Raw genomic sequence first — 14,821 nt, 5'->3', positions numbered from 1 at the left:
GGAATTAGAAATTTACTTAATGGGTAAAGCAGCTTTTTAGAGATAACGGGTTTTTTTTAATATTTAGCACTTAGATTTATAATGGCAGTTAAAATTAACTGTTAGACTATAACTTTAATTGTTATATGGAAAGATTTGTGATAATGAAAGATATATTGTTATTAAAGGAGGAGTTATTAGAATGAGAATCAGAATATATTTGTCTATAAAGAAGGTAAATTTTGAAATAATATGTGTATTTTAGTTATGTTAATTATATTATAATGAAATGAGGGAAATCAAGTTTAAACATTGGTTATAAAAGGCTAAATTGGAATATATAAATTGGAATTAAATAAAACCTCTAAACAGGACTTGGATATATATAAGTAAAATACTATTGATAAATGTATTGATTGATTGAACCTACTTAGAAACTTATTATCATGAATATGATATAATATTTGCGGGAAACAGTGAGGGAATGTTATTGATGTAACCTGAGATATATATGAATGATTTTGTTATTGACTGATTTCTCTAGCACCACGCTGCTTCCTAAGTATCTGGATGTTAAAATTTGAAAAATTAATAAAACTTTTTTTTTTTAAAAGTAAGAACAGTTTTAGCCTACCTGTATGTTTGGATTCTGGGCATTCAGATCCACATTGGCTAAGCCTGTCAGGCTTTGTAAGTCCAGTACAAAAGGTGTTTTCTCTTCGGAGAGTATTTCCGCAGGCTGGAGTGATGCCAACTGGTTCTTTGAAGCCTGTTGCAATGGCCAATGGTGTTTGTGTTGATCTGGTATCACCTGTCCATTCAGCCTCAAGTTCTGCATCCTGTGTGGCTGTGGTATTTCTTCTTTGAATGAAGAAACATCGGGTGATGTGGCAATCTAAAATGAAAGTTAGTTGTAGTCCTACTGCCTGATGAAGATCCAGCTTTCACTTATCCCACCAGACATGTTAGACTACAACACCTATGATGCTCAAGCCCTTTCCTTGCATATAAGACAAGATAGAGCAGGCTCTGATGATGGTCACTCAAGAAGAACTATATTCTCCAGACTTTACTGTTGGAAAAGCCTTATCCTACAATGTCGCCAATTGCACATTCAGACCACGATGAAATTAGGAGCATGTATTTTGCAGAAAATCTAAGCAAACAAATTGACTCACTAGTTACTTAAAAATTGTAATCATGAATAGCAATCACATCCCAACTAACTGTCAGTTTCTTGATTATCAGTAGTCCCTCATTAAAATAACACAAAATGTTTAAAAGTTTCAGAGAAACTTCAAAGAAATCAGGGCAATGAAAATAACTTAATTCTGGGCTCCTGATTATACTGTTTCAAACAGTTAATGCACTTCTTTCCATACTTTATATTCTGCAGCATTATAAAAGATGGAATTCAACTCACTGGAGTATTTTTTTTTCCAGTTCTATGATTACAAATGAAAAAATATGGGCGTTGGCTGTGAATTGGAAAATTAATTAATATAAACACTCCAAAGAACGTAATATGGGAATGATTTACATGCAAGCTAACATGCACTGTAGTGATTTTTACCAATGATCTTTTTGAATCAGTCTTCCAAAGTCTGGAATCTTCCACATGTGTTAGACTACACCTCCTGAAGCACCATTGCCACAATATGGAAGCCTGTCCCAAACTTTCTTTGAAAGACTATTTCTGCAGGCCCACCATAACTTACTGCAAGGAGCTATTTCCCAATGTTCAGCTTGCGTTCCCCAAGTCTTGTTCTCTGTAGGCTACTTCCTTTCACTGCAGGAGCCCAGAATTTAGCTGCAGGATTAGAGAAACTGGGGATGCTCCCCCTTCCTCCATATGGGATACCAAGAGGCTCTATTACCTGCAATTAGGGCTTGATGGCTTTTGAAAGACTCTTCCCCCTCCACTACTTTCATCTTGGTCACTGGAGCACTTCAAAGGAGCTGGAGCTGGTTGGGACTCACATGAGCGCACATATAAGGCATCATCGATGGATTTACAAGGGCTGCACATCAAAGCCCTGGAGCCTGTCTTCCTCTCCCACAGTGAAAATGAGAGAAAACAGCAGAAAGATTGCTGGTCGCTGATGTTTTTATTAAGGAGTGGGACCAGCACTGGCAAAAGGGCTTGTGGTAATATTTCTGATCCCCAAAGCAAATTTCAGTTTTAAGACTGAAAGAAATGTGATTGCTCAATTTGGCAGAGATATCCTTCTAATCAAGGCTTACAAAGCACTTCAAGGCTGAATAGTGGGATTTTTGGGGTCTAATTACCAGATAAGGCCCACCGAGAACAGGAGAAAAGCACAGGTTTTGACCATTAAAACAGCAAATGAAGAAAAGACAAACTGTTATTTCTTTCAGCTCCATTGCTCCAACAAAATCAATGCTCCGCCCAGCTTCTTTTACGTTTAGTGAAACTGGGAAACCTAATAATAATAATAATACTTTTATTTCTGTCAGCCCTGAGACCAGGTTCTTCAGACAGGGTACATTGAATCTCAGATACCAAAATTAAAAGAAAAGGTTCCATCTGTTTGGTTCTGTTTATTTGGGTGGTTGGACTCTATCATCTCTCTCCCTGACAAGCAACAGTGATCAAGGTCTGTGCCTCATCTGGTGCAAAGCTTTCTAGAAAAGAGATTAGTTACTAGGAAGTATCAACAAAAAAAGCCTCTTCCGTTAACTCAGGGAGAGGCACCCTGCAGACCAGACCCCAAGTCCCTTTTTTTGCAGTCCCTCTCCTCTGACTTAATTACAGGGACAGAAAATGCATGAAAAGTTTTGTGTAAGCACTAAAATAGCTTAAAGAAGTTTAAAATGTCCAAAGTAAGACCTCAATTTTCCCTTCAAAAATCAGGAAAACAAAAGCAATAATCTCCGTTCAGCCCCTGTATATCTTCACACCATTCCACTTCAGCTCTTGGGCTTTTCTCAAAAGCTCAGCTGAGACTTCCTTGCATTGCTCCAGTTCTTTCCCTTCTGACTTGGGGAAATCTAACCTTTTTGCTGGTGTCTTTAATTGTGGAAATAAATTGTTTCTAATATCTCTAATTCTCATTTTTACTTCATTTTCCTAAGAGACCTCAATAGTTGATAGTATGTTAACTTGAATGCAAGAAAGAATGAATGTGGCCCTTAGTTACCGTAAAATATAATGAATCCTTTTCACAATTTACATTAAAATATTTATGAAGAGAAACCAAAATGAGAGCTTGATACTTGGCTGAAAGCCTCTGAATAAATTCCTCATATCATGAAAGTTCTTAATGAAGATTGTCTTCTGGTCATTCTATCATGTAGGTACAAAAAAGTCCAAATAAAATGTGTTATCTTAACCTAATCCAGCATTCCTAGGAATGGGTATAATTGGTATATTAGCTTGAACTGTATAAAAGCATCACTGAAATCTGGTTAGCTTAATTCAGGATTTAACCCAGAGGATGATCAAATGCAAAGCTCAGTTTTCACATCTCAAAAGAAAAAAGCTTTATTTAACATCAGGAGGTTGGGTTATCAAAATAGATAAAAGGTTTCCTTGAGCCGAAATCCTGATGACTACATGGACATCTCCATGTAGTTTACTTGGCAACAGGGTGGAAATGTTTCCCAAAGCTATTGCTTTCTTCTGTTTGTGTTGACTATTGATTTAGCCTATAGCCCCTGGATTTGCTATGGTCCGAACCACAAATGCAAAAATTACTTCCTCTAGAAATTGCACAATTAACAGACTTTACCATTTTTAAATTATTTAGGGCACTTGTTCAAAATACAACAGAATATTGTAATAGACAGGCTGTTGCCAAATGGGACCCTAATGTGGACATTTTAATATAAACATGCATATATAAATTAATTATTGAAGAGACTGGGGGTAAATTAAAAAGCTATAAAAACACAATGTAAGTTCTGTCTGAACAATTTTTGACTAATCACCAGTGAACAGAGGTATCCTCCAGATAAATTGAGATTCTGCCCTCTTTTACTCTAGTATGAACATCAAGGAAGGCAAGGGAAGGGAAGGGAAGGGAAGGGAAGGGAAGAAGGAAGGAAGGAAGGAAGGAAGGAAGGAAGGAAGGAAGGAAGGAAGGAAGGAAGGAAGGGGAAGGAAGGAAATTCCTGGAACCCTGATCAAGAGGCAAATCTCCAGTGAAAAGAAATTGGCTGTGTTTGAGGAAACCTAGTGTGGAGAGTTATTCATAGAATCCTCATATTCCACAGAAAACAATTTGAAAAACCTTGATAATAGAGGATCATTGTGAATGGTGGCAGAAGAGATTATATACAAAGTTGAAACCACAGTAACCTTATATATAATAGCTCCCTCTGGCCCCAGATCAGAAACACAGTGAGTCTCCATTAAGTTGGCACTGTTCCTTTCTCACTTTTAACTGGATTAAAACTGCTGTGACCAACCACTGAGAACAGGCTTTCTGGCTAGCCATCAAAAGGCTTCAATGCTACTTTTAATTGTTTTGACCAGGAAAGCTACTTTTACCACCTGCTTCCTTCCTGGCTGTATTATGCTCTTTGACCTTTCTTTGGAAAGAAGGAAACAGACTGAAATGTGGCTTGTTTATCTATATTCAGAGAGAGGCAGACAAGTTTTGGAGGGGGATCTTCAACCTGCAGTTATATCCACTAAACCAATAGGAGATGGCAGAAGAGGAAGCTTAATAAATCAGTGGGAAACAAAACTTGCAAAGTCCACAAGCAGCTCAGACAGACTTTGACTTGCTTGAAGTACGTCACTGACTTAATTAATGGAATAATAACCCCCTCTGGTCTCCAGATAAGACAACTTAAAGTTTATAACAAGTAGGGTTACCAGCTATCTGAACAGGCAGAGAAGGACATGAATAATTAGAAAGGAGGACAAGTGTGGGGGGAGGGAAACCAAGATACACTAACTGTGATATCCTTGACAAAAATCACAGCGAGAAACTGCAAAAAATGTATTTAGGCCTACATGTACTAGTATATGAAATTATATTTTCCAGCATCAGAAATACTGATTTTTCAATCACAGTATTTTTCCAACAAATCTTTATTTTATGCTATCAATAACATAAAATTAACAATTTTCAAATTCCACTACAGACTCATGTGATCTACAGACTACAGCAATTGTGGATTTCAAGGGTTTGGATAGAAACTGATTGATGGAATCAGGAGATAAATTAAATAATGTAAATCTAAGCTGTCAAGTCTGTTGACAGACTAGAGAAAGAAAAAATAGGCAATATACAAGTCATAATATATGAAAGTTTAAATGACCACTGTTGGGAAAACAGTCTCCCCTCAAAGACTCAAGATAAAAATAGTAATAGTAATAGTAAAGTTGGAAGGGATCTTGGAGGTCATCTAGTCCAACCCCCTGCTCGGGCAGGAAACCCTACACCATTTCGGACAAATGGCTGTCCAGTCTCTTCTTAAAAACTTCCAGTGTGGAGCATTTACTGCTTCTGGAGGCAGGCTGTTCCACTGATTAATTGTTCTCACTGTCAGGAAGTTTCTCCTTAGTTCTAGGTTGCTTCTCTCCTTGATTAGTTTCCACCCGTTGCTTCTTGTCCTGCCTTCAGCTGCTTTGGAAAATAGCTTAATTCCCTCTTCTTTATGGCAGCCCCTGAGATATTGGAATACTGCTATCATGTCCCCCCTTGTCCTTCTCTTCATTAAACTAGACATACCCAATTCTCGCAACCGTTCCTTATATGTTTTAGCCTCCAGTCCCCTAATCATCTTTGTTGCTCTTCTCTGTACTCTTTCTAGAGTCTCAACATCTTTTTTACATCGTGGTGACCAAAAAGCTGGACAATATTTAATTTTAAGGCTAAACCTGCTAGACAGAGGACATGAGGGCCAGACGTTTGACAATCCTAGTAACAAGGAAGTTTCCCTACTGAAAAAAAAAGTTCACAATATTCTATTGGAATTATAATATGTCCCCAAAGGCTGGGATCTTTGATTAATGTGACAGAAAATTTATTTCAAGCAATCTTTAATACTTTTTTCTATTAAAAGTATTCATAACAGTCTGACATGTAATGTAAAATAATATTAAATAATAATCAACATGTAATATAGATTATAGGCAAAAGGTCCTAGATATATTCTTTAGCTATAGGTCTGTTTTAAAAAGCTAGGAAGCAAATAGTTGGAAACATTTCAGTCTGAGAGCCATAGATTGTTTTTGCAATGTAAAAGCAAAGCCAGAAAGATCAATAGCTGCAGGGTTTCAATCTTTGCAACTGTAAAAACCACCAAATCTATGATGAAATAGACATGCATACTAGACAAATTAAAAATATATATATTGATTAACTAAGATATCTGAATTTCCGCTAAAAATACCATGAAGCCATGCTTGCATAGAATTATTTGCCATGACTAAAATACCTTCAGTCAGTCAAGAACAAAAGCATTACAAATACAATTTAGCACATCTCTCTAAGAAGTTTTGAGAGAAGATAGAATCCAGGTACCATTTTCAGAAATTTGAAAAGTTAACAGTAGCAAAAATGGGTGCAACTGGCTTGTAGATAGTGGCTGAATTACACACACATTAAACTTTTAAAAAAATTATTTAGCAGCCATAATGGAATAATTCAAGACAATTTGCCTATGGATTTAATAGGATTTTCAATTAGTTCTGATATAAAACTTAGCACATTTTAGAGTGTTAAGAAAAGACACTGCAAAGTTTACATAATTTCATTAGTGACTGATGCTGTGTTGTTTTCTAAGTTCAGCAGAAAGAGTTGTAAGCATAACATCCTCATAATAAAACCAGACTACTAAAAATAATTTTAATTATATATATATGACTTGTTTTGTTATGATTGATTACCCTTTCACCACAGTGTTTTCCTGAGCACTTTGATGTAAAAATTAAAAAAACCAATAAAATGTGTATAAAAAATATTCAAATATTGGTTCAAAATTTTCAGATATTTGGGACACAAAAGATTACTGAAAAATACAAATGAAATCTGTGAGTTTTTGGTTTTTAATATGCTATAATCTTACTCCTTGTGGTCACACACTACACACAGTTACTTAAAAGTGTTCTAATACATACAGAGAGTGCTATTGAAAACAAACTGGGCCTCTTACAACAAATTGATTTCATTCTTCAGATATTTTATCGGGGTACTCCAGTCCAAACAACAGGCAAAATAATATATTATTCTATACTCTCAGTCAACGTATGAAGTTAACTGACATATTGTTACTACTACTTGGTGCAAATTAAACTCTTGATATGTTGAATTATTATGAAAGTTTTTTTGGTTTATTATAAAGCTCAGTCTGATGCCTCTAAAGATATTGGACTATTGTTGCCATCATATTTAGCACCACGCACCATGAGATAAGATAAGATAGATAGATAGATGATAGACAGACAGACAGACAGACAGCTATTGGTTGACTAACTTGTAGGGCTGTAATTCAAAATGTCAACTTAGCATCTGGCTGAGATAGGCTTCGTGAAATTCCTTCCCTTTCCTCAGTTCTTAATCTCAATATGTTCAGAGATCTCTTACAGCTCTCCTCTTCTGGAAGACAGTGAACTATTGCTTTTTGGGACATTCACAGTGAACTGCAATATCCTTACAAAAGGAGCCCTTCCAGGTGGACAACATGAGGAAGCCACTTCATCCATGGCAATCCATTTGCCTCAATACATCCAGATCAAAAAGCCCTTTGCTGACTTCAAAGGTTAGCATGCTTTCCCAATTTCCTGTACATGTGCAGCCCAACAGCTGAAGAATGTAAGCTTCGCCACCTGGGAGCAGCTGCTGGACAGAAAGCCAGCAAAAAGAGATGTATCAAACACAAACAGCAGCTGCAGAATAAACAGTGCTCACCTAAATGGCTTTTGGCAGCAAGAAACATTTCAGCATTGAAAACTATTGGGGATTCTATGTTTGTATCCAGTCTAGAAGAAAAAGTATGAAAAAAGCCTATGTAAAGTTTAGATTTAGGAAACAGCTGGTAACTGCAGCTGCAGTTCTATGGAAAGAGAGAAAATATTAGATAAAGACATTTAGGGCCTGCTCTTAGAAAGAACACTACAGCAAAACATATATTGATGATTTAAGAGTGACCCTGAGCATTCTCTGCTGCTTTAGAAACATCTCAAAATCTGCTCTGCCCAATCCTTCCCCACTAATTGGAGTGTGTTTAGAACAGAAAGCTATGCGGAACACAAGTACCTCTGCAGAAAAATTGGCTAATTAAAAGTTCTGAAGCCAGTTCTTTTATCTATATTATTGTGTTACCTGGGAAGTCAGTCATTATTAAGGTGACCCAAAGAATGAAAAATCCCCAAATGGCAATAGCCACTATCTGATAATTTCTTAATCAATGCCAGGTATAAGCATAATATCTCCCTTCTGGCAATGTATTTTCTTTAAAATGAGTTGCCATATTCAATATTCATTTGCTGAATGCAACATTACCAATTGGGTTGATATTACAGGAAAAAAAATAGTAAAAAATGAAATGCAAGCTCTTGCATTTATGACGGGAGATAATAATTCCAGTCAACAGAAACATACAGAACCACAGCATTTCTAGTTCTTATTGGGGGCTGGGGTGGTGGTGGTGGTAGGCAATAGATTTAATTTTTCATTCATTTACCAAATTTAAATGCTTTAACGGTTCAAAAGAGCCAACCACACTAATGTTCAGAATGAGAGAACTGGTTTTGGGCAGCACAAAGAATAGAAAACAGGAAAAAAAATATTATAATAGTAATGGGCTGATTTATAGTTCTGGATTGATTAGACTTGTTAGAATTCTTGCAATCTGAAGTGAAAATAAATACATACTATTTTGATTTTCTTTGAGAAACAGACATTTCTCCAGCAAAAGGGCACTCTCCTTCCCTTTCCTCGAAGTTCTTTTCAAATCTTCCCCCCCCCCCAAATAATTCTGACTAAAATAATCTGGCACATCTCAAAAGGAAAAATGGCTCCAAAAGGTTAAAGCATTGGGCACAATAAGCCCCTTTCAGAATGGGCAATGGTTCAGTGCCCGTGTTGTGCTGCAAATGCAACCTCAGAAAAGGACAAAGTAGGAGACAAGAGGGCTTAATTGCTAAAGAAATGAAAGAGTAAAAAAAAGCACATCCAACCACAAGTCAGAGACCACCCCATGCTGCGGCCAGTGGTGGGCATGCATTCCACACATGCAAGCAAGCAAGCAAACAAATATAGCAGCCTCCTTCCGGATCTGTAGGGAAGGTGCAGCAGCAGCTGCTTCTGCTGCTCGCTCTCCCCCCCTCCCCAACTGGAGCCACCATTTACCCACTGTCTGTGACAGGTCAATTATGCCCTGCCAAGACAAGGACAGGCGTCATAAAGGGAGAGAATGACGCCTGTAGGTCAGGAATAAGCAGCAGGAGACAGAGGGGCTCCTGCCTTCATCTCTGGCCACAAAACTGAAGAGAAAATAAACCTTACAGGAACCTTCAGGGCAGAGATGACGCTACAGGGAACATGTTCCAGCAGTAACAGCAGCTGGACTTTAGAGTCTTGATTCATCTTTTGCTAAGGTTATAATGTTCTTCAAAACTTTCAGAGAGCATCCCAGGTAAGGCTGTGGAATGGTCAGGAAGCCTCTAAGCGGAGGCTTGCCTGAAGAAGGCAGGATAGGCATACACTCACCTCCACCAAGGTGTAGTCCGTTTCTTTCGGATTGGGACTGCGCTGTTTCTTCAAGGGCAGCCCTTTGACAGCAGCAAGGGAAGTTGTCAGAAATAGAAGGCTCAGAATAAGCACAGCTCTGCCTCGGGCTTTAGACATCGCTTCCTCGTAATCCAGCGCAGCGCCCCTCCTTGCAAGGCTTATCCCCCTCCCGTCCCCCGTCCCCCCGCTGTGAGGCCGGCGAGCAGGAAGACCGGGCGCGGCGCGCGCTAGTCCACCCTCGCCGGTCTAACCGAAAAGAGGCAGCCCGGTCCTCTGGCCGCCTTTCCGCTCCTCTTTGGAAACGGTCGGAGTGAAGGATATCAGATGAGAGAGAGAGAAAAATGGGCGAGGGAAAGTCTTTCCTCCCACTGCCCGCGGCCTTCAACCCGGCTCGCGTTTCCTCCGTCTCAGCTCCGCGCCGTTTTCTGAGCACCAGATTTTATTGCCCAGCTTTGAGTTGGCGCCGCGTCAGGAGCCGGTGCTGAAGGAAGGCACTGGCGCGAGAAAGAGCCGCAGACTGGAAAAGGTGCAGGAAGAAGAGGAGGAGGAGGAAACGGCTCCCCTCCGGTGTCCCGCGGCGAGAAGTCCGATTTCTTCCGCCGCCACTCCCGCTGCCCCCCGCACGTGGCTCAGCCGTGACGCCCAATTAATCTCAAGAAGCGGCGCTCAGATACTCCCGAAGCCGCCCGGTTTCCACGGAGCAAAGGCAGTGAAACGCTTCTGCTCGAGAGGTGAGAAAACAAGCAATTTCTTCGGATTGCTTCAGAACCGCCGCTGCCGTCTCCTCCTCATCCCGAAGCCCGGATCACCTTCGGAAGAAACCCACGTGCCCCCGTGGCCGATCCACACGTCGCCCACCTCTGGAACCCGGCCAGGCGCCGTGTTTCCCGCAGCCGCCGCATCTCCCGGCTTCCGATTACCTCGGCTGCTGTGCCTGCCGCAGCTGCAGCGAGCTCCCGGCCGCTCCTTTGCCGGAGGCGTCCCATTTCGTTCGCATTTTGCAGGGTGCGCCTCGCCGCCCTTCGCGTGACTCAAGCCGCCCTCGAAGACTCTTGGCAGCTCTTTGTCCTGCAAACTCTCCGGCCAGTTGCCTCGCTGCCGCTTCCACGGAGGCCGGTTCCAAGGCTGTCGCTCCTGTGGCGCGAGGCACTTTCGCTTCCCCCTCCCACCGCAAGTCACCCTTGCTTGCCTGCCCAGCGCCGCCGCGTCGGTTCTTCCCCAACCCCGGCGCCTTCCCCGTAGCAGCCCAGGGCCTTCGCTGGCTCTTCTTGGCTCGCCTTCCTTCCCTGGCCAGGCGCCCCCGAGGCGTCCTCAGTCCGGCTGCCGCAATCCGGCACTTTCTCGAGGTGCGGACCTGCCTGCTCTCGGATTTCGCGCAGCGCTCGCCTTCTCCTCGCGCGCTCTCTGAAGCCGAACTTCGTCTGCAGCTCTTGCTCTCCCTCCAGTGGTTTGGCTTCCCTCGCCCGCTGCCTTCCGTGACGTTGCCCGCGGGAGGATCTTTGCTCACAGGCCCGGGCGTGAGTGCGTGCCACGGGAATAATAACACGACCCGCGCAACACCCCTCTCCCTGTAAGGAAAATGGAGAGGTAGAAAATCACCTGGTAACAGCTTCTGTCTGGGAGATTACTCTTACCACAGGCGTGATTTACTACGGCCTTGGGGTCCATCTTGGGACAAAACGTGGATCTGAGGTTCCAAACGATTTTCTTCGTGTTTTTATGACGTCCGCTAAACCGCTATATAATTACGTTACCTCATGAAGCCAATTATCACAAATAAAAAATACAATATTTGATGCTGCCACGGTGCAAAAGCATAAATCTGAAATATTATAAATAGTACCATTTTTCTACGTGAAACCACAACTGCACATTATAGTCTGATTGGTCACATCTCAGTTGTATGTACTCTGCTTACAATGAGACACAATGATCACGTAACTGACCTTTTTGAGATCCAAAAGTACAACAGCACCAAAGTATGTTCTGGGGCAAGGATCCTTATGATTCCTATATGGCACTTGCAGCAATCATCCTGATTCATGCACAAAAGCATGAATCCAAGAATCCAAAATGAATCCATAATCCCTATTAAATAATCCATAAATCGGGATCTCAGGTACAGAGCAAAACACTGTATAATTTATGATTGTCAGAATACACTCTGTTGGTATGAAAGATTTAGTGGTGGCTTCAGATGGAGTTCTTGAAAGAAACATGAAAGCAATTCATGTTTTGAATCCATCTTATGCATCACAATGGGGATCCAAAAGAATGCTGAATTTGACATTACAATGATTTCTTGCATGTAGAATAGAAAGCTGGAAGGGAAGGTCTTCTAGTCCAGCCTCCTGCTTGAGCAGGAGAACCTATATCATTTCAGATGAGTGACTGTCTAGTCTCTTCTTAAAAAAAAAACTCCAGTGATGGAGCGCCCATGATTTCTGAAGGCAAGCTTTCCATTGGTTAATTGTCCTCACTGTTGGGAAGTTTCTCCTTAATTCCAGGTTGCTTCTCTCTCTGGTCAATTTCCAACCATTATTTCTTGTCCTGCCCTCTGGTGCTTTGGAGAATAGTTTAATGCCCTCTTCTTTGTGGCAGCCTTTCAAATACTGGAACACTGCTATCATATCTCCTCTATTTCTTCTTTTCTTTAGACTAGCCCAGTGGTGGTGAACCTATGGCACGGGTGCCAGAGGCGGCACTCAGAGCCCTCTCTGTGGGCATGTGCGCCATCGCCCCAATCCTAGGCCTTCAGCTGGGTTTTATAAAACCTTTTTGCTTTAGGCGTCCACCACCAATTAGTCAATTTTAACTTCTCACAGGAAAAAAAAGATATTGCAAAGTTGGAACTGATTGAACTTTTTAGTCCCACCGCAGCCACGCCCACCCAATTGGCCACACCCACCCGGCACTTGACGATGCATAAGTGGGTTTTGGATTGCAGTTTGGGCACTCACTCTCTAAAAGGTTTGCCATCACTGGACTAGCCAAACCCAAGTCCTGCAGCCATTCTTCATATGTTTTAGTCTCCAGGCCTTTGATCATTTTAGTTGCTCTTCTCTGAACTTTTTCCAAGGTCTCAAACCGTCTTTTTTGTAGTATGGTGACCAAAATTGGTTGCAGTATTCCAGGTGTAGTCTCACTAGGGTTTTATAAAGTACTAATACTTCACGTGATCTTGATTCTATGTCTGTTTATACAACCCAGGATTGTATTAGCTTTTTTGGCTGCTGCTGCACACTGCTACCTCATAGTCAAGTGATCGTCCATTAAGACTCCAAGGTCCCTCTCACAGTTGCTGATTTTGAGCCAGGTCTCACCTAATCTGTACTTAAATCTTTGATTTTTCCTGCCTAAATGTAAAACTTTGCTTTTATCCACATTAAAACTCATTTTGTTGGATCGGGCCCATTGTTCAAGTTTGTCAAAATATTTTTGGATCTTGAGCTTGTCTTCTGGGGTGTTGGCTATTCTTGCCAGGTTAGTGTCATCTGCAAATTTGGTGAGTTCCCCTTCTATTCCCTCATCTAAGTCATTGATGAAGATATTGAAGAGTACTGGGACTAAGACGTAGCCTTGTGGTACCCCACTGCTTACTTCTCTCCATGTGGATATAGTACCATTGAGGACTACTCACTGAATACGGTTTGTCAGCCAGCTACAGATCCATCTGATGGTGGTGTTATCTATCCCATCTTTTTCTAGCTTACTAAGTAGCAGGTTGTGGTCTGCTTTGTCAAATGCTTTACTGAAGTCTAAGTATACTGTGTCCACAGCATTTTGCTGATCTACTATAATTTGGTCACTTTATCAAAGAATGAAATAAGATTTGTTTGGTATGATCTGTTTTTAACAAACCCGTGCTGGCTACCAGTTATAACTTTGTGTGCTTCTAGTTGTTCGCAGATCTATTTTTTTATTATCTTTTCCAAGATCTTCCCAGGTATTGATTTTAGACTGATTGATCTATAGTTCCCTGAGTATTTTTTTCCCCTTTCTTGAAGATGGGAACCACATCAGCCCTTTTCCAATCCTCAGGTACTTCCACGGTGCTTCAGGATTTTTGAAAGATGTGGTGCAATGGTTCTGTGATAACATCTGCCAGCTCCTTCAGAACTTTGGGATGTAATCTGTCAGACCCCGTGATTTATATTTGTCAAGGTTGGATAGGTGTTCTCGTACCATTTTCTTGTTTATTTTAATTTTTGTTTCTAGTTTGTCTTTTGCAGTAGTTTTTTTTTGTATATTGGACTAGTTTCTTTTTGTTGAAGAATAATGCAAAGTATGAGTTAAGCAGTTGTTTTCTCCGTTGCCTGTTATTTCCTTGCCATCTTCTCTCTTTAGTGGACCTAGTTTCCTTGACTTTTTTCTTGTTGTTAAATGTATTGGAAGAAAGTTTTTTTATTGTCCTTGATTTCTGTTGCAAGTTTTTGTTCATTCTGAGCTTTTGCTTTCCTGACTTCATCTTTGCATGTTCTGGCTGTCTGCTGATAATCAGCCTTAGTTATGCGTCTCTCTTTCCATTTTTTGTACTTGTCCTTTTTGTCTTCAGTTTGTCAGAGAGAGCTTTGTGAAGCCATGCTGGTTTCTTCTTGACTTTTTCTTTTTCAGTGGTATTGTGCTGGACTGGGCTTTTATGATATTTTTCAGAGTTTCCCACGCTTCTTGCGTTGTTTTCCCCTTTAGTATTTTCGTCCATGGAATCTTTCCTAGGTTCTGAGTTTGTTAAAATCAGCTCTTTTGAAGTTTAAGACTAGGTAGAGGTGACCTATAACCTTCTATGTGGATACTACAGTATGTAATTATTTGGATCTATGAGAATCCTTGCCTCTGATCACATTTTTGCACACAACTGCCAAAAATAATCAGATCTGACTGATATGACTTGTCTGCAGAAGATTAAATCTGTAATTTGTTTCATTTAGATCCCATGTAAAATTTATATAGACCTATATATCTGATCAAAGCTTGTCCATCATAGTAATTTCACAGGTTTCATCTAATTTCAGCTCAATATCTATGAGTGTTCTAATTCTATGACTGCCTGGCAGATAAAAATGTGTCACTATTATGGCTTTTTATTCTGCAAGGAATTTTCACCAACGTTTTAAAGAAATAAAATGTTCAGA

At 40.5% G+C, this 14,821-nt stretch overlaps 1 protein-coding gene across 6 annotated transcripts in view; it reads right to left on the bottom strand.

The window, feature by feature from the left end:
- Window positions 1–11,149, bottom strand: part of ISM2 (isthmin 2) — a 29,173-nt gene extending 18,024 nt beyond the window's left edge. For 3 of the 6 annotated variants that reach the window (XR_005557715.1, XR_005557716.1, XM_039351608.1), the window contains exons 1-2: window positions 9,669–11,149; window positions 614–874 (exon numbers count right to left, since the gene is read on the bottom strand). Coding sequence is in view for 4 of the 6 variants with exons in the window: in XM_039351608.1 (XP_039207542.1) it covers window positions 614–874; window positions 9,669–9,806 (399 nt within the window). In the remaining 2 variants the exon portion in view is untranslated. Of the gene's footprint in view, window positions 1–613; window positions 875–1,856; window positions 5,429–9,668 lie in introns of those variants that run through there. The other 3 variants (XM_039351611.1, XM_039351610.1, XM_039351609.1) reach the window with 3 other exon arrangements.
- Window positions 11,150–14,821: the final 3,672 nt, after the last annotated feature.

The sequence above is a fragment of the Crotalus tigris genome, unplaced genomic scaffold, assembly GCF_016545835.1.
Source record: "Crotalus tigris isolate CLP2741 ecotype Arizona unplaced genomic scaffold, ASM1654583v1 scf7180000018371.15429387391:27106975, whole genome shotgun sequence".
In the NCBI taxonomy this organism is placed as follows: Eukaryota; Metazoa; Chordata; class Lepidosauria; order Squamata; family Viperidae; genus Crotalus; species Crotalus tigris.
This window is presented reverse-complemented; position numbering and strand designations above follow the sequence as displayed.